Source organism: Dendropsophus ebraccatus, chromosome 12 (genome assembly GCF_027789765.1).
Source record: "Dendropsophus ebraccatus isolate aDenEbr1 chromosome 12, aDenEbr1.pat, whole genome shotgun sequence".
NCBI lineage: Eukaryota > Metazoa > Chordata > Amphibia > Anura > Hylidae > Dendropsophus > Dendropsophus ebraccatus.
Window position 1 is genome coordinate 12016182 of NC_091465.1, and position 18462 is coordinate 12034643.

Genomic DNA, 18462 nt, shown 5'->3' on the forward strand with positions numbered 1-18462 from the left:
CAGCTTTCAAGTCACTTACGGTCCTATTACTTTTAAAGACTAACGATAAACGATCGCAAACGAGATTGTTTATCATTAATCTGAAATAATTCACCATGTTACACAGAACGATAATCGTTAGTTACAATCGTTACTACGACCATTATTGCGATAGTTCCCATGATCGTTTACTCCTTCTAATTCCAGCAAAACAATGAACCATGTGAGATTAGTGAAAAAATGCGCAACTTAAGCGAACGAATGCGGATTTACAGCAAATGATTAACGATAATTTTAGGTTCAGATCTAAATCAACCATCAACGACATACTGTACGTACGATTTTTCGATCGTTGCCTGCAATTACACAGAACGATTATGGTTTATGATTGAACGATTTTTTGTGCGATAATCGTCTACGGGACGATTATCGCACGAAAAATCGTTAAATAGGGCCCTTACACACAAAGAGTCATTCAACTCCCCTTTGCAAAGTTAGCATAACAAGACTACAGTGGAGGATCCTGCAGATCACATCTCAAGGTTTGTTGGGATCTAAACTTGGCGGGCGCCAAGCTCTGTGAGCACGATCAGTTTCCAATGGAGACTCTGGTGGTCTGCACAATGAAGAGTTAAATATGCCAGTGAGTGTGGGTAAGAGGGCAACAGTGCGCGTAGCCTCCAGCAAGCCTTTGATTCTAATATTGTTTCTCCCGTTACGATTCAAGTCATCCATCTGGGAGTAGAGTTGTTGTTGAGAAGCTTATGCAGACACTGTAGATTGAATCTCAGAAAGCAACTGCTGCATAGACACTTTAAAATTTTCCAGTTCCTGTACTTTAACTTGCAGCGATGTGATATCCGTTTGAAGTCTTGTCGCCAAGAAAATTTTTAATCTGATGCCGTAGACTCCAGGTCCTTTTTTGAGGGCAGCAGTGTGAGCAATGCTTGCAGTTCAGGATGTGCACTCAAGATGGCAGCAGCCTCCATACGTTGTACATTAGCAGTATGCATAGGCTGAATTGCTCTAGAAATTATAGCAGGAGCGAACACTGCATTGAGCTGTTGCTTCACGGTTGAACCTTGCACACATGCCTAACTCACTTGTAGGCCCAACTGTGGCAATGGCATCTGCCTTCCATGCCCTCTCTGCTTCCCCTGAAATCGGGGTCAGTGGTGTCACTGGTGGCCCCGGACTCATGTTAGAGGTTTTGGCATATAGCTTTGTAGGTACCCATTTTTGTCCTTGCCGAAGCTCTTAAGCTATACGTCCATCTGCCAGCATGCCTGCCCCCCGTTATTTTTTTTCCAGAGAATATGAATGGTTACACGAAAACATTTTTCCCACTCATGGTTAGTGTTCAGGTGAAGCCATTCTTTGTCAGACGACTGTGTTTTCTCTTTTTAAATCATAATGACAACCAAAAACATCCAAATAATCCTGATGAAAAGGTTACATACCCTGGTGATTATAGCCTGATGACATGCACAAAGGTTGACACAAATGGGTGTGAATGGCTACTAAAGGTAACATCCTCATCTCTGACATGTGGTTACTTGTAATCTGTGTGTGTGTGTGCATAAAAGCTGAGTGAGTTTCTGGGATCCTGTAGTATTATTATATTAGGGGTAGTCATAGCTGTACTATTATATTGGGGGTTGTAGTACTTGTAGTAGTGGTGGAGCTGTTGTTACCTCTCAGTGCAGTCCTAGTTCCGCAGCAGAACCCTTACCTCTTGCCACAGCACGCAGTCACACACTGCAGGGGTCCCGACTGGTAAGTGACAGGAGCTGCTCCTGTCACTTACTCTTAAACGCATTTAAGGGGTTAATGACAATCTGCAGTGTGATCGGTGCAGCCTGTCATTAATAGTGAGGGCCCGGCTGCTGATTGCAGCCGGCCCTCACCTGCTATGTAGAGCACTTTGCTCCTGGGTTGTCAGGTGACAGGCGGCCAGGGTGTACCCATATGCCTTAGGTCGTCTAGGGGTTAAAATATATGAGAAAGTTAATAAAGAATAGATTATTACAAAAAAAAAAAGCAGATCAGGCCATGCTTTTACCATGGTTTTGAAATACATGTACGCATCCAGGTCTAGGGTAATCTATACTGACAGTCAAGCCAGAAAAAAAATGCAGTGGGAAACCATGAACTTATTAGGCTGCAAACTTTATTTTTTTCATTACGTAAAACCTGTGTATGGTAAGTGTCAACAATTAGTGATGATATTGATGTGTTCTCAGTCATATTGCCTCTCCCTATGTGCTACCTTTAAGGGTTTCTCACTTTCTGGGCTATGACGAAGTAGAAATTCTTATAATCCACTATATCACTCTTTATCGAGGTGGGTATCATCTCCTCTTTCTTTATCACAAAGCCAGCATTCACCAGTTCCTCTCTTACAAACTTCTCGTCTGTTGTCAGAGCAAAATATTTGTGACTGCCCACCCGATAAAAGGACATATTGAGTGGGAAAAAGGAGACCAGATTTCCACCAATTTTCAGCCAAGATGTCAAGGTTTTCAAATAGACCCTAAACTCTTCCTTAGTTTTGCTGATGGCATGTAAGAAGTAAACCATGAGCACACAATCCACGTCCGGGATGACCACTGAATCGTTAGAAGCCCCATCAGATAGATTGTATGTATAGACCCCTTTAATTGCTCCTCTCACTCCATCTTCTTTATCCTTCCATCCACCTCTGAAAAAAAGGACAATTTAGAACATGGTTAAAGAGAAGTCGAAATTTTGATTATTTGGACATTAAAGCGACTCTGTACCCACTTTGTGAACCCGCAACTACTTATACCTTCTTGTAGCTGATGAGAAGTCCTTTCTGCTGGTATATTTATCAACGCTGGTTGTGCTTTCCTGAGGCCGAAAATCATACTTTAGTTGAGCTGTAGCCGTGTCAAAGAGGCGTGGCTTAGAGCAGGGTTTCTCAACCTGCGGTACGCGTACCCCAGGGGGTACGCGGCACAGGTTGAGGGGGTACGCGGGTAAGGGGGGAAAAAATAAAATTTAGTTTTCAGTGCCGGGACACTGCTATCACTCAGCAGTGTCCCAGCACCGATGCCCGTGGCGGCTCCGATCTCCCTCCCAGCTGCAGCAGCTCTGTACACTGGTGATGCTGCTGGGAGGGAGGAGAGTAGTGAGAGCAGTTCCATTTAGCCGGCGACTACGCGATGCACCGGCAGTCACATTCCCCGGACCCCACTCAGCTCGTGATAGGATCCCGACTCCCCTTCCCTCCCGGACCCCACTCTGCAGATAGCGGCAGCCCGCCCTCCCCCTGGCTCATTATCGATCGGGTCCCGGGATGGAGGGCGCCGGTGCTATGCGCCCTCTGTGTCAGGAGCGCAATCACCGAGCGCCGCATAGCACGTCCGGCGCCCTCCATCCCGGGACTCGATCGATAATGAGCCAGGGGGAGGGCGGGCTGCCGCTATCCGCAGTGGGGTCTGGGAGGGAAGGGGAGTCGGGATCCTATCACGAGCTGAGTGGGGTCCGGGGAATGTCACTGCCGGTGCATCGCGTGGTCGCCGGCTAAATGGAACTGCTCTCACTACTCTCCTCCCTCCCAGCAGTATCACCCACCCGCGGGTGCTATGGGGCGATTGCGCCTCCAACAAACCCTCTCTTCTCCCTCCCCCACTCCCTCCTTCACCTCCTCTCTCCCCCCTTCTTCTCCTCTCTCTCCCCTTCTCCTCCTCTCTCTCCCCTTCTCCTCCTCTCTCCCCTTCTCCTCCTCTCTCCCCCCTTCTCTTCTCTCCCCTTCTCCTCCTCTCACCCCCTCCTCTTCTCTCCCCCCTTCTTCTCCTCTCTCTCCCCTTCTCCTCCTCTCTCTCCCCTTCTCCTCCTCTCTCCCCCCTTCTCCTCCTCTCTCCCCCCTTCTCCTCTTCCTCTCTCCCCCTTCTCCTCTTTCTCTTCCCCCTTCTCCTCTTCTTTACCGCTTCTCCTCCTCTCTCCCCCCTTCTCCTCCTCTCTCCCCCCTTCTCCTCCTCTCTCCCCTCCTTCTCCTCCTCTCTCCCCTCCTTCTCCTCTCTTCCCCCTTCTCTTTCTTTTCTCTCCCCCCTTCTCCTCTTTCCCCTTCTCCTCTTCTTTACCCATTCTCCTCTTCTATCCCCCTTCTCCTCTTTCCACCTTCTCCTCTCTCCCCCTTTCTCCTCTTCTCCCCCCTTCTCCTCCTTCTACTTTCCCCCTTCTCTCCCTCCTTCTCCTCTCTCCCCTTCTCGCCCCCCCTCTACTCTCCCCCTTCTCCTCTTCTCCCCCCTTCTCTCCCTCCTTTTCCTTTCTCCCCCCTTCTCCTCTTCTTTCCCCACCCTCTCCTCCTTCTCTTCACAAGTGACCCCTCTACTCTCCCCCTTCTCCTCTTCTCTCCCCCCTCTCCTCTTCTCTCCCCCTTACCCTCTTCTCTCCCTCCTTTTCCTTTCTCCCCCCCCTTCTACTCTTCTTTTCCCACCCTCTCCTCATTCTCCTCACAAGTGACCCCTGAGATGAAAAAAGACGTCACTTGTGAGTCACTAAATGATGTTTTTTTTTTTCGTAGAAAGTTATTTAGTAGGGGTGCCCCAAGGTAAAAAGAAATTTCCAAAGGGTGACCCCATCACAGACCTCTCTGTTCAGCATTAATCAATAGCAACATCAAATCAACCATCAAAACATCTGGCTACATAGCGAGGTATCTGGCTACATGGGGAAGGTATCTTTTTTACATGGGAGAGGTATCTGACTACATGGGGGAGGTATCTGGCTACATGGGGGAGGTATCTGGCTACATGAAGAGGTTTCTGGCAATATGGGGGAGGAATCTGGTTATATGGGGGAGGAATCTGGCTACATGGGGAGGTATCTGGCTACATGGGGGAGGTATCTGACCACATGGGGAGGTATCTGGCTACATGGGGGAGGTATCTGACCACATGGGGAGGTATCTGGCTACATGGGGGAGGTATCTGACCACATGGGGAAGTATCTGACTACATGGGAGAGGTATCTGGCTACATGGAGGAGGTATCTTACTACACGGGGGAGGTATGTGGCTCCAGTAGGTGGTATCTGGCTACATGTGGGAGGTATCTGGCTACATGAAGAGGTTTCTGGCTACATGGGGGAGGAATCTCACTACATGGGGCAGGTATCTTTACCTACATCGGGAAGTAACTGGCTACATGGGAGGAGGTAACTGACTACATGGGGGAGGTATATGACTACATGGGAGGTATCTGGCTACATGAGAAGAGGTATCTGACTACATGGGGGAGGTATCTGGCTAAATGAAGAGGTATATGGCTACATGGGAAGGTATCTGGCTACATGGGAAGGTATCTGGCTACATGGGAAGAGGTATCTGACTACATGGGGGGAGGTATCTGACTACATGGGGGGAGGTATCTGACTACATGGGGGGAGGTATCTGGCTACATGGGAAGGTATCTGGCTACATGGGAGGTATCTGGCTACATGGGGGAGGTATCTGACTACATGGGGGAGGTATCTGGCTAAATGAGGAGGTATCTGGCTAAATGAGGAGGTATCTGGTTACATGGGAGGGTATCTGACTACATGGAGAGGTATCTGGCTACATGGGGGAGGTATCTGACTACATGGGAGGAGGTATCTGACTACATGGGGGAGGTATCTGACTACATGGGGGGGAGGTATGTGGCTACATAGGGGAGGTATCTGGCTACATGAGGGAGGTATCTGGCTACATGGGGGAGGTACCTGACTACATGGGGAGGTATCTGGCTACATGGGGGAGAGGTATCTGACTACATGGGGGAGGTATCTGACTACATGGGGGAGAGGTATCTTACTACATGGGGAGGTATCTGGCTACATGGGAGGAGGTATCTGACTACATGGGGGAGGTATCTGACTACATGGGAAGGTATCTGACTACATGTGGAGGTATCTGGCTACATGGGGGAGGTATCTGGCTACATGGAGGAGGTATCTTACTACATGGGGGGAGGTATCTGACTACATGGGAAGGTATCTGACTACATGTGGAGGTATCTGGCTACATGGGGGAGGTATCTGGCTACATGGAGGAGGTATCTTACTACATGGGGGGAGGTATCTGACTACATGGGGAGGTAGCTGACTACATGGGGGGAGGTATCTGACTACATGGGGGGAGGTATCTGGCTACATGGAGGAGGTATCTGACTACATGGGGGGAGGTATGTGGCTACATGGGGGGAGGTATCTGGCTACATGGGGGGAGGTATGTGGCTACATGGGGGGAGGTATGTGGCTACATAGGGGAGGTATCTGGCTACATGGCGGAGGTATCTGGCTACATGGCGGAGGTATCTGGCTACATGGGGAAGGTATCTGGCTACATGGGGAAGGTATCTTGCTACGTTGGGGGGGGGGGGGGTGTATCTGGCTACGTTGGAGGTGTTATTTGGCTGCAGGGAGACATATCCAGCTCAATGAGACACATCTGGCTAGCGGAAAATCTGGCTCCATGGGACATACCTGGCTGCAAGAGGCATACTTAGCCAAAAGGGGCATATGTGGCTGAGACATATCTAGCTGAAAGGGGCATATTATTACTTGTCCAAGCTTCTGCCTGCTTCCCTAGCTCCCAACTTATTGACTGCCTGCTGCAGCCACTGATCTGTGACCTGCGAGACTGAGAAGCAGGTGGGAGCATTGTCAGGTAAGTATGATCTGTAAGGCCAGGCAGCTAATACGTTAAATAGGCAGTGGCTACATTCTCGTAATGGAATGAAAATCTGCTGCAAAAATGCAAAACTATGGGCCACAACAGTACAGAGTATTGCAGTGGATTTTGCTGCAAAATGTATGGGTGTATCTTCCCTAGGGCAAAGATTATAATGAATCGTATCCTTGGGGGTACTCGGCTGGAGCTTCTTGTCGCATGGGGGTACTTGGCTTGAAAAGGTTGAGAAACACTGGCTTAGAGCAATCATGGCCTAGGCCAGCGCCGCCTGTGTGGTGTTGGTCTCCGTCTTTCCCTGCCTCCCCTTCAGCCCTCTGTCCGCCCGTACAGTGTTAGCTGTAAGTGTGCATGTGCCGCCTCCTGACCCCCCGGCGCCGCTGCAATGACGTAGCTGTGTCCGTGCCGCCTCTGTGGTGTGTCCTCTCAGCGTCGTCCCTGCCCCGTGGTAGTGACGCGCGGCCCTTCCCCGTCTCTCCTGCGTTTCACCGCACCCCCGCATACCACGGTGCTTCCCGCTGCCGAAATCAGTTTGTCTTCATCTTTGGACATGCGCCGTTGCGCACTAATCCGGCACAGGCGCAATGACGCACCAGGCTAGTAGGAGAAGGCCGGTCGCGTCACTGCGCCTGCGTGGGATCGGCGCGCAACGCCGAATGTCCAAAGAAGAGGACAAGCTTGCACGTCACTACCCCAGGGCGGAAACGAAGCTGAGAGGACACACCACAGAGGCGGCGCGGACCCAGCTACGTCATTGCAGCAGCGTCGGGGTGTCAGGAGGTGGCACATATGCACTTACAGCTAACAATGTGCGGGCGGACACAGGGCGGAACGGGAGCCAGGGGGAGACAGAGACCAACACCACACAGGCGGTGGTGGCCTAGGGCACAATCGCTCTAGGCCACACCTCTTTAACACGGCTACAGCTCAACTAAAGTATGATTTTCGGCCTTAGGAAAGCACAACAAGCGATGATAATCATACCAGCAGAAAGGACTTCTCATCAGCTACAAGAAGGTATAAGGTTCACACAGTTTTATTTTATTAATATTTTTTATTTTTCCATTTAACCCCTTAACGACATTGGGAGTATATTTACGCCCTGATGTCGGTAAGGACGTTCAGAGCTGCAGAGATCTCTATGAGAGATCAGATCACTTATACTAGAAGTCCCCCAGGGGGGCTTCTAGTATAAGTGTTAAAGTAAAAAAAAAAGTATTGTTATTAGTAAAAAGCCCCCTCCCCTAATAAAAGCCTGAATCACCCCCCTTTTCCCATGTTATAAATAAAAATAAATAAATAAACATGTTTGCTATCGCCGCGTGCGTAATCGCCTGAACTATTAATTAATCACATTGCTGATCTCGCACGGTAAACAGCGTAAGCGCAAAAAAATCCCAAAGTGCAAAATTGCTCATTTTTGGTCGCATCAAATCCAGAAAAATTGTAATAAAAAGCGATCAAAAAGTCGTATATGCGCAATCAAGGTACCGATAGAAAGAACATATCATGGCGCAAAAAATGACACCTCACAAAGCCCCATAGACCAAAGGATAAAAGCGTTATAAGCCTGGGAATGGAGCGATTTTAAGTGACGTATATTTGTTGACAATGGTTTAAATTTTTTACAGGCCATCAGATACAATATAAGTTATACATGTTACATATCGTTTTAAGCGTAACGACTTGAGGAACATATATAACAAGTCAGTTTTACCCCAGGGCTAATGGCGTAAAAACACATTTCCCCCAAATAAACAAAATGCATTTTTTTTTTCAATTTCACCACACTTTGAATTTTTTTCTGGTTTCGCAGTGTATTTTATGCAAAAATTCAGCCTGTCATTGCAAAGTACAATTAGTGACGCAAAAAATAAGGGCTCATGTGGGTTTCTAGGTGGAAAAATGCAAGTGCTATGGCCTTTTAAGCACAAGGAGGAAAAAACTAAAACGCAAAAATTGAAATTGGCTCTGTCCTTAAGGGGTTAAAATGAGTCAAAACAATATCAATACATTTAAGAAACCAATTCTGTCAAAGAAATACGATAAAGACCACCCCTTAGGGTCTATTCACACGTCAGTATATTTTTCCAATCCGCAAATTTCAGTCAGTATACAATCCGCAAATTCAGTCCGTATTGCATCCGTATTGCATCCGTATTGCATCCGTATTGCTTCAGTAAAATACGGACCCCATAGAGTTGTATTGGATGTGTCAGTTACTGTCCGTACTAGGGTCTGTCCTTTTTTTTTTGCGGAACGGATTGCAGCCCAGTACACAACACGGATGTGTGTATAGGTCCATTGAAATACATTGGTCCTATATTATTGCGGATCCGCAATTGCGGACAGGAACAGGATGTGTGAATAGGGCCTTAACCACCCACCCAACCCCAGCGGAGGAGAGACAAAAAAAAACGTTCACACTTTGATTGTGCTCTCAATAACCAGTTGACCCGGTTTTCTTCAATGACACGCACATAGTCAGCTATGCTTCCTAAACATATACGTTTGTACTTGGACTCGCCATGCTGTTTAGTCCAAGTGAGAACATGAATATTTGTGAAATGACCTGACCCTAGTGATAAGATAACTACATTTGGGCTATTGAAGTCAACTGGGACAGGTTTTGTTCATGCATGTGTACGTTGGCATCAAATTTTGAGTTGGCAACATATACGTGCCATGGAGGGCACAATCATAGCGTGAACTTACCCTTAAGGAGATTGTCCGGGCAAAATCGACTTTTTCCCTATCCATAGGATAGGGGAAAAGTAGGAGATTGCGGGGGTCTGTCATGCGACCCCCAGCTCTATTCATTCATATGGAGCCGCCGGAAAGAGCTGAGTAAGCTAGAAGAGTGCTGTACTCATCTCTCTCCCGAACCGCCATAGGAATGACTACAGTGTACATGCCGCACTTGCTTCTCTATTCATACACAAAAGCGGAGTTGGCATGAAGTATGGAGGTCGGACCCCCCACTATCTATTTTGCACGGTCAACCTCTTTAAGAATGATTACTGCCAGGTCATGCTTTTTTTTAAATGTACCTTTTTTTCTGAAAATATTAAATATAAGATGAATAATAACTGCGCTTATGTTGGAGAATATATGAAAAATTTTGAAATAGGTTGATCTTTAGCTTCCTAATATTCTGCTCAGACATAATTTTTGATATGTTTCTGCCCATAGTGACACTAACAATTCCTTCCATACTTGTTATTATCTATCCAGTGTCTTTCCCCCCAGTTCTGAGCTTCTGCTTTCTGCTGACGACACAAAAATCTGTGTGTGAGCTTTTCTACCCCACTCCCCCTCCCTTCTGAGACGGCTGATGTAAACAAGTCCCTATCTCCAACTTTGTGATTCCGGGAGGGTTAATCACAGTATCTTCATCAGTAACTTGGCATTACAAACAAGCTACAAAGTTGCAGATAAAGCCAATCAGGGACTTGCTTACATCAGCTATCTCGGAAGGGGGGGAGGAGGGAGAGATGGAGAGAAAAGTTCACACACAGATTTTTGTGTCTTCAGCAGAAAGCAGCAACTGAGAACTGGAGGAAGGAGACTGAATAGATAATAAGTATAAAATGAATTGTTATTCTCACCATGGACAGCGAAGAAAAGTTATGTTTGAATGGAATACCCCTTTAAGTCCTGGCCAATTATATCCTTCCATTTCTAACATTTTCATATTTTTACTAGACTGTATACTTGTTTAAGTCTTACATGGCTGAGCCTAGCAACGTTGCTGCGTTGCCTTCCAGTTGACAAACCAATTTAGAAACAGATGACCAATCTGCGGCTCCAGCTCCCTTCTCCAGCCATTGCTTGAAGTAGTTGACACTGGACTCGCTGACATCCAGGATATAGATATTCTTGAAGACCTTAATGGCTGAAAGGAGCGGAGGGACCGTGGCCCCAGCGCCCATTACAAGCAATGAATCTCCTTTCACCAGTCCTATAGAAAAAAGAGAAATGGGAATTGGTCAAATAGAGAATGGAACAGTGGATGACGGATGTACAATGCCTGTGGCATCTTAGAGGATTAACAGGCCGAAGCCCGGGGTACAAAACCCCTTTAACTGATAACACCCCCCTTAAAAAATAACTTTTATTTCACAATTAAGATATACGCGTGAACTAATTTAAAATTACAGTATCCAGTATTCCACACACTAGACTATGCTAGGTAATATCACGGGATATATCTATCCTCCTAACTATTTCAATTACTATCACAGTCTGCAGTACTGCGTAGCTAAATCACTCAGAAATACTGGATTGCTGCTTATTAAAATCACAAAATATGCCCCCTCTCTACATGTTTCGATGCCACAGCAACGTCATCAGGAGAAAAATTAGGCAACACTTGCTGTTAGTATTGGCCGATATTTATACCTATGTGCAAATAAGTGACATCATGGTAACGCCCCAAACACTCTTCATGCTGTGCCAATGATATCATACTTTGTTGGAAACAGACTTGCCCCCTTCTCATAGATTGGTAACCGACACAAACACAGTAACGCCCACCAACTCACCCTCCTATCACTCTATTCGTAGCACTTCGCCCTAGTAAACACCTACGCAGGGCTTACCGTAGAGCATGTGAGAGTGACAGAACTCATCTCTTACATAATACGCGACCGGCTACTAATAACAAAGTGATAAGATGCATAGGGAATTATGATGGACACACAGACCAGGTAGTGGCAAATCTGAGACGCCATTGGCATCTATTAGAGGCAGATACTGAGTGTAACATTCAGAAGAGGTCCTAACCTTAAGGATATGCTGGTACACAGCCATTTGCAGACACCTTTGGTTCCTCGGACCTGGCTGACGATTGATATAAAAGGTTTTTTTCCATGTGGCCATTGTGGCCTATGCAAATATATGACTAAAGTCAAAATTATCAAAAATCCATTAGATCAGAAAACCTATGATATAAGACAATTCCTCAATTGTAGTAGCAAGAATGTTATTTATGTCGCACAATGCACATGTCCACTTCTGTATGTGGGCAAGACGACCCAGGAGCTACGGCGTAGAGTATCCAAACATATCAGTACTATTAGAACTGAATCAGAAATGCCCCTAGCTAGACACATCCGTCACCGACACGGTGGCAGGATTGAGGACATTACATTTTGGGGTCTCTGTCAACTAAAATTAGGACAGAGAAAAGGTGACATAGACAGATTGTTGCTTAAGGAGGAGGCGAGATGGATTTTTCGCCTCCGAAGTCAAGTACCTCTTGGATTAAATGAGGGCTTTTCATATGCTGCATTTCTTTAAGGATTGTATTGTTCTAATATTTGATATAATAATATATAATAGTGAACGATAGTTAGATATTGTACTGGCCAGATGATACTTACGTTATGGACCCATTTTTATTAACATTCCGTATTCTAGTTGTGATTAAGATACATGACCCTAATCTAGATTTGCCTATGGTATTTATTCTGATATTCACCTGAGATACCTTTGATACCTACCTGTTTACCTAAAAATATTATTTTGTAGATTACTCTATTGGTGCAACATAAATTCATATATAGCTGAATTAGGAATGACATCTAGTAGCGCTCCACTTCCTTGAACCAGTAAAAGTAAGTGTGTGTTAGTCATATTCTATATTGATGTACTGTGACATGCGCACTTATGACTTATCAACTGTTTTCAGACTAAGTCAAAAGTCATGCGCACTAGGGTATTCAAAGAATATTTTCTAAGTGTGATGACATGCGCGGTTAGGTACAACCATCACATGGTGCCGCTAACCCGGAAGTGGTTCCTTTGTGGAGCGGTCATGTGATCGGCAACGATCATGTGATGCCGCGATACTGATGACGTATTGTGTCATCAGTGAGAGACGCGAAGTGCTACGAATAGAGTGATAGGAGGGTGAGTTGGTGGGCGTTACTGTGTTTGTGTCGGTTACCAATCTATGAGAAGGGGGCAAGTCTGTTTCCAACAAAGTCTGATATCATTGGCACAGCATGAAGAGTGTTTGGGGCGTTACCATGATGTCACTTATTTGCACATAGGTATAAATATCGGCCAATACTAACAGCAAGTGTTGCCTAATTTTTCTCCTGATGACGTTGCTGTGGCAACGAAACATGTAGAGAGGGGGCATATTTTGTGATTTTAATAAGCAGCAATCCAGTATTTCTGAGTGATTTAGCTACGCAGTACTGCAGACTGTGATAGTAATTGAGATAGTTAGGAGGATAGATATATCCCGTGATATTACCTAGCATAGTCTAGTGTGTGGAATACTGGATACTGTAATTTTAAATTAGTTCACGCGTATATCTTAATTGTGAAATAAAAGTTATTTTTTAAGGGTGGTGTTATCAGTTAAAGGGGTTTTATACCCCGGGCTTCGGCCTGTGGGTTTGGAATTTATCTAGTTAAGTGATCACTGACCCACCTATGTGAGGGGTTAAGTGGTTGTGTATCTTAGAGGATTAACTCGGGCGCACTTGGGTTTTGAAGGCGAAAATCCTTTAATCAAGATGGTAGCCCTGTAACTGTAGATGGTAAGGCTGTATAGGTACAGGAATAAATTTTCTTTCTTGGCCTATACGTTTACTTATAAGGGCCCGTTCACACTACGGAAAACAGGTGGAAATTCCGAGCGGAACCCCCGTCTGTGGACTCCACTGGGAATCCTGCCTGCTATCTCTTTCAGTTGGATGCCTTGCGGGTCTCCGCTCCGCGCCTCTCCACTCCAAGAATTGACAAAGAATTGATTAGGGATACAGTGGTGGAAAGGAGAGGACACCTAGGTAATAGAGATGATACTAACAGGGACCATAATACTAACAGGAGGACCATAATAAGAGTTCATGGGAGGCCTGAAGGACGGACAATTCCATATCTATGTGAGGGGATGTATTAGTGGGATGTCTTCAAAAAAATGAGAGCCATCTGGTGAGGTCATGAGGTCAGGGAGGGAGAAGCCACCATAAGCTTTAGAACCAGAGGGGGCAGCCTTTCGTGTTCCAAAAGCCTTTTCCTAGGTCCCCCCTCCTCCCTCCTCTTTTCCATCCACTGCAAAAAAATCAGGAAATTGTGACTTGTTGCATCAGACATACCCAGTCTGTTCTAGGGAGAGGGGAGGGGGGAGGAGGGAGTTAGCCGGCAGCAGAAAGCAGAGAACAAAGGGATTACAGACACAGAGCTGGGTGACAGCTGTAATCAGAGCTCAGAGAGGTCAGTGCTGACTGTCAGAGGAGATAAAGGGTGAGGTATTTGTAGATTAACTCTTTGTTTTCCTGTTTTGGTCTTTTATTTAGCTCTCTCCATAGGAGAACAATGAAGACAGGGGGGAGACAGGGCTTCAAACTGCTTTTTCATGATAAAAATGCATTTTTCGGCTAATAAACCCAATTACAAAGTTTCTTAAAATCGCCTGGACTATTGATTTCTGCAAAAAATAATTTCACGACAGTGACACTTTTAACATAGGGACCAGCGTATATGGAAAATATAGCGGTGATAAGAGTTGCCGCAAAACCAAATTTTAATAGGGTATAGGTATCAAATGCCTTCTCGGCATCAGTGCCGAGAAGCACCAAGGGTAATTTGGAATGTGTGGCAGCTATCACCCTACTGGTATTATGCTTGCCTTCTCTTCCTGGTACAAACCCCACTTGCCCTGGGCAAGAGAGGTAATTCGTGGGACAAGAATGTTCTTAAAATTTTTATAGTATAAAATGGGAAACCCATTGGGTCTTCCCAGAGGGAATTGAGTTCAGGACCTTCTTCACCTCCTCCACAGAAATAGGGGCCAACAGAGAGGATTGTTGGGAAAAGGAGAGGGAAGGAAGGGTGAGGGAGTCAAAAAAGGAGCTGATAAGAGACTAACGGGCTTCATGGTCATCAGAAGTAGGGGAGGGACGCAGATAATATAAGGCATTAAAAAAACTAAAAAGATTCTAAAGCTATGTTCTCCGTCCTGTTAAAGGGAACCTGTCACTATGAAAATGCTACCTAAGTTATTGTCGTCATGTTGTAGATCCAAAGGAGCTGAACAGATTGATATATATCTTTATGGGAAAAGATTCAGTATAACTTGTAACTTGTTGATTGAAATCCCTGATCATTGTGTGTTAAGGAGTCCAGTGGGCGGTGTCACTCAATGGACTTGACTCTATAGCGTGAAAAGATCAAAGATTTCAATTAATAAATTACAAGTTATGCTGAATCTTTTCCCATAAAGATATATATCAATCTGCTGAGCTCATTTTTCTCTATAACATGATGGTGATAGCTTAGGGAGCTTTTTCATAGTGACAGGTTCCCTTTAAGAAGAGAAGCTGATGAGGATTGAGAAGCAGCAATGTGTGACTTACTGGTTCCCTCTCTTAGCAAGAAGGTCAATTTAGAACATTTATCCCCATGAACATAAAAGCGACACTTAGGGGGACATTTATCATTAAAAAAATGTGTAATTTTTGGCGGAAACGGCCAGATGCGAATAAATTTATTCGCAAATGGCCGTTTTGCTAATAAATATTAGCATCTGGCAATTTGCCGCCCGGTATGCCAGGTGGGCGGGGAGGGGTGTGGACGGGGCGAAATGGGGGGGGCAGACTCTGGGTCCGCTCAATTCATCAATTTATTCTCCTCCAGATTATCACAGTGAGTTCATCTGCAACTTGACCTTAATTTAAGCCAGTCTGCATTACCAAAGGCTACAAAGTTGCAGATACAGCCTGCCAGGGACTATTTTACATCAGTCGTCTCTGAAAGGGAGGGGGGAGGAGGGGAAGACGTTTTGTGTTTTCAGCAGAAAGCAGCAGCTGAGAACTGGGGGAAGGAGACTGAATATATAATAACAAGTATGGAAGGAATTGTTATTCTCATCATGGGCACCAACATATCAAAATGTTATGTTTGAGTGGAATACCCATTTGAAATTATTGCAAATTGTCATGGTTTTAGTGCAATTTCGAAAATCGAGAAACAACAAAAATTGGAGAGCAAACTAATTCATTGGCACAAATCTGTTTAAAGACATATACTTTCAGTAGCTCTGTACTCACTCTTAGGTGGGGAGCACCAAGCCAGCTCCAGGCCAGGATGGCTTCTCTTAATCACTCACTGCCGGGATCCCACACACATTGTCCACGGACGCCACATTGTGAGCAATGTAATGTAGCAGGACGTATTTCTATGCTAGCGAGCATTGCACACATGGCTTATATCGCGTTATATTCTCAGGGAGCCCACACACCCATATGTAGATGAGCCTCTTGCTATACAGACCTGAAGAAAACACTTCGTGCAGTAGTTTTGCAGGCCCAATCACATTTTCTGTGACAATAGAAACAGTTCCAAGAGAAAAGTGGGTCTGCACAAGGTCTTTGGCATTGAAGTCTTTATCAAGGTAATGCTTACAGGTGGTGTCCGCCATGGTCTCTGATTCGTGTCCTGTAAAGAGATTCTGCAGTTGCCTCCTTATATACCATCCGCCTTGGATCTCATGCCTGGAGCCATTGATGTTGATGGATCAGGTGATATCAGGATGATATTTGATCAGGAAGATGGTTTGTTTACTCTTTTTTGGTACCTGAGGCTGTATTCACATCTGATAGACACTTGACGCACCTTGTGATTTCATTGTTTTTAGTTGGGGGGAAATATTTTATTGTTTTCAAGATATTTCATTGGTAGGTTCTCCATGTATATCATATATAGTTTAGAAGAACATTGTTCATTTTAAGGTGAATGATCCTGGATGTCATAAAAGTCTGATGGGTCGTGGTTGCTTCTGTTGCTGAGAATAAGATCACATGTATCACTCTGTCTATGATAGGAAGAATAAGGTGACTGTCACAGGATATATTTTAATTAGGATCCTTGAGAGATGGCCCAAAGAAATCTAAATCTCCAGGTAAGGTAAATAAATTCTGTATCTTTTCGCTTTGGGTTATTTTTCGTTTGAGTAAACTCAATAATCTGAATTTACTCACGTAATTTGGGTAATAAAATTAGTTTTGACTCTAAGGCAACAGCCTCATCAATCTACACCAGCTACCTTCACCTTCCAGAAGCCATAAGTTTTTTTAATTTTTAATCTATAGATCCATATGAGGGCTTTTTTTTTAACTTTTTTTTCAGGACTGAAAGTGACACTTTCCATTGTACAGTGAAACTGAAAAATAAATAAATGTTTTCTGTATTCTGCAGATCAGTCCAATTTACAACCATAGACAGGTCATTTAACTTTTGCTTTATTTTACTGTTTTTAAAAAATGTAACCTTTTTCTTAAAAATAAATTTGCTTATAATTGCTCTATTCTGACCCCATATATATATACAGCGGCTTACAAAAGTATTCACTCTCTTGGAGTTTCACCTTGTTTTGCTTCCTTACTGCCTGGAATTAAAATGAACATGCCTACAGCTTATTGTGAAGTAAACAACAAACGATACAGAATAACAAAAACTTCAGTGTGCATAACTATTCACCCCCCCCTTAAGGGTGCGTTCACACCTACAGGATCCGCAGCAGATTTCATGGTGCAGATTTGATGCTGTGTTCAGTTATTTAAATGAAATCTGCTGCAGATCCGGTAAGTGTGAAAATACCCTAAGTCAGGACTATCCATCTTCCCCTTGACCTGGACCAGTTTTCCAGTCCCTTCTGCTGAAAACCAGGGGGTGGGGAGGGGGCCGAACAGGAGTCTGGGTCCACTGAACTTATCATTTTTTCCCATGGACAAATGTTAAAGTCTGTGTTGGCGTAGGTTGCACTTTGTGCGCACAAGATTTATGTGCATTGCGCCTCTACATAAATCTGTGAAGCATCGGCAAAGCAGGGACATTTTTAAGCCTGGCACAAAAAATTACGGACTTAATAAATGTTGTCTATAGAGTTTTTTTTGGGTGATCTAAAAGTTCAATTTTGGTGTCATCTGACTGGAGCATATGCCTTTTGGCAAACTCAAAACAAGCTTTCTTATGTTAGTTTGTTTAGGTTATTCTTCCACAGTGCCCAGCTTATCGTGGTGGTATGGACAGATCCTTTAGTCTCTGCTCTATGGGTATTGTATGAAACATAAATCCTCCACTCCAACCACTGGGTAAGTCCAAAGTAGGCCAAAAATAAATGATGAAGATAAAAAACTATTTATTAAAACACAACGCGTTTCGAAGTCGTGATGACTTCTTTCTCAAGTGTATAACAAAAGAATGTTTTTCAAGATCTATAAAAAGGGTGGTTTGCACATGCCCAGTAGCAGCCAGAATACAGGTGATGTCTAATTACATACATAATACCTCCCAGCAGGGAGTAGATCAAGTTGCAAGTAAACCTGTTTTCACTTAGTACATAAAACACTTCTACAAAAAGGGAATAAAAAGCAAGCAAACCAAAAGAGATAAATACAAATATAAGAAAAATATTTATAAGAAAAAAGTTATAATTTTTTTTTTTTATATATAGAAAATGTATCAAAAGAGGTGGGATCCACAAGATGCGGGCATAATCGATGCCTGTGTTGTGAATGGATGCCCCCGACTTCAGTTACTACATTTAAATCTAATACCACAGGGGAATTATATTTTATTCGTAGCAAACTCAATTGTGCGACACAGTTCGTTATATATCTATTGGATTGTAGTTGTGGACTGCAGTACGTGGGCCGCACTGTTCAGACAGTGCGGTCACGGATGAATAAACATAGGTCTAATATAAAAAAAGCTTTCCTTCTTCATAGTATATCCAAACACTTTTCAAATTATCACCAGAATAATCCCACTGA

The 18462-nt window shown here is 44.5% G+C and overlaps 1 protein-coding gene across 1 annotated transcript; it reads right to left on the reverse strand.

The window, feature by feature from the left end:
* Positions 1-2132: 2132 nt before the first annotated feature.
* LOC138769669 (nicotinamide N-methyltransferase-like) lies at positions 2133-16117 on the reverse strand. Its single transcript, XM_069948278.1, has 3 exons — positions 15962-16117; positions 10403-10634; positions 2133-2680 (listed from the first exon to the last, which is right to left on the reverse strand). The coding sequence occupies exons 1-3, from the start codon at positions 16107-16109 to the stop codon at positions 2251-2253; spliced, it is 810 nt and encodes a 269-aa protein (XP_069804379.1). The 5' UTR covers positions 16110-16117; the 3' UTR covers positions 2133-2250.
* Between the last annotated feature and the right edge of the window lie 2345 nt (positions 16118-18462).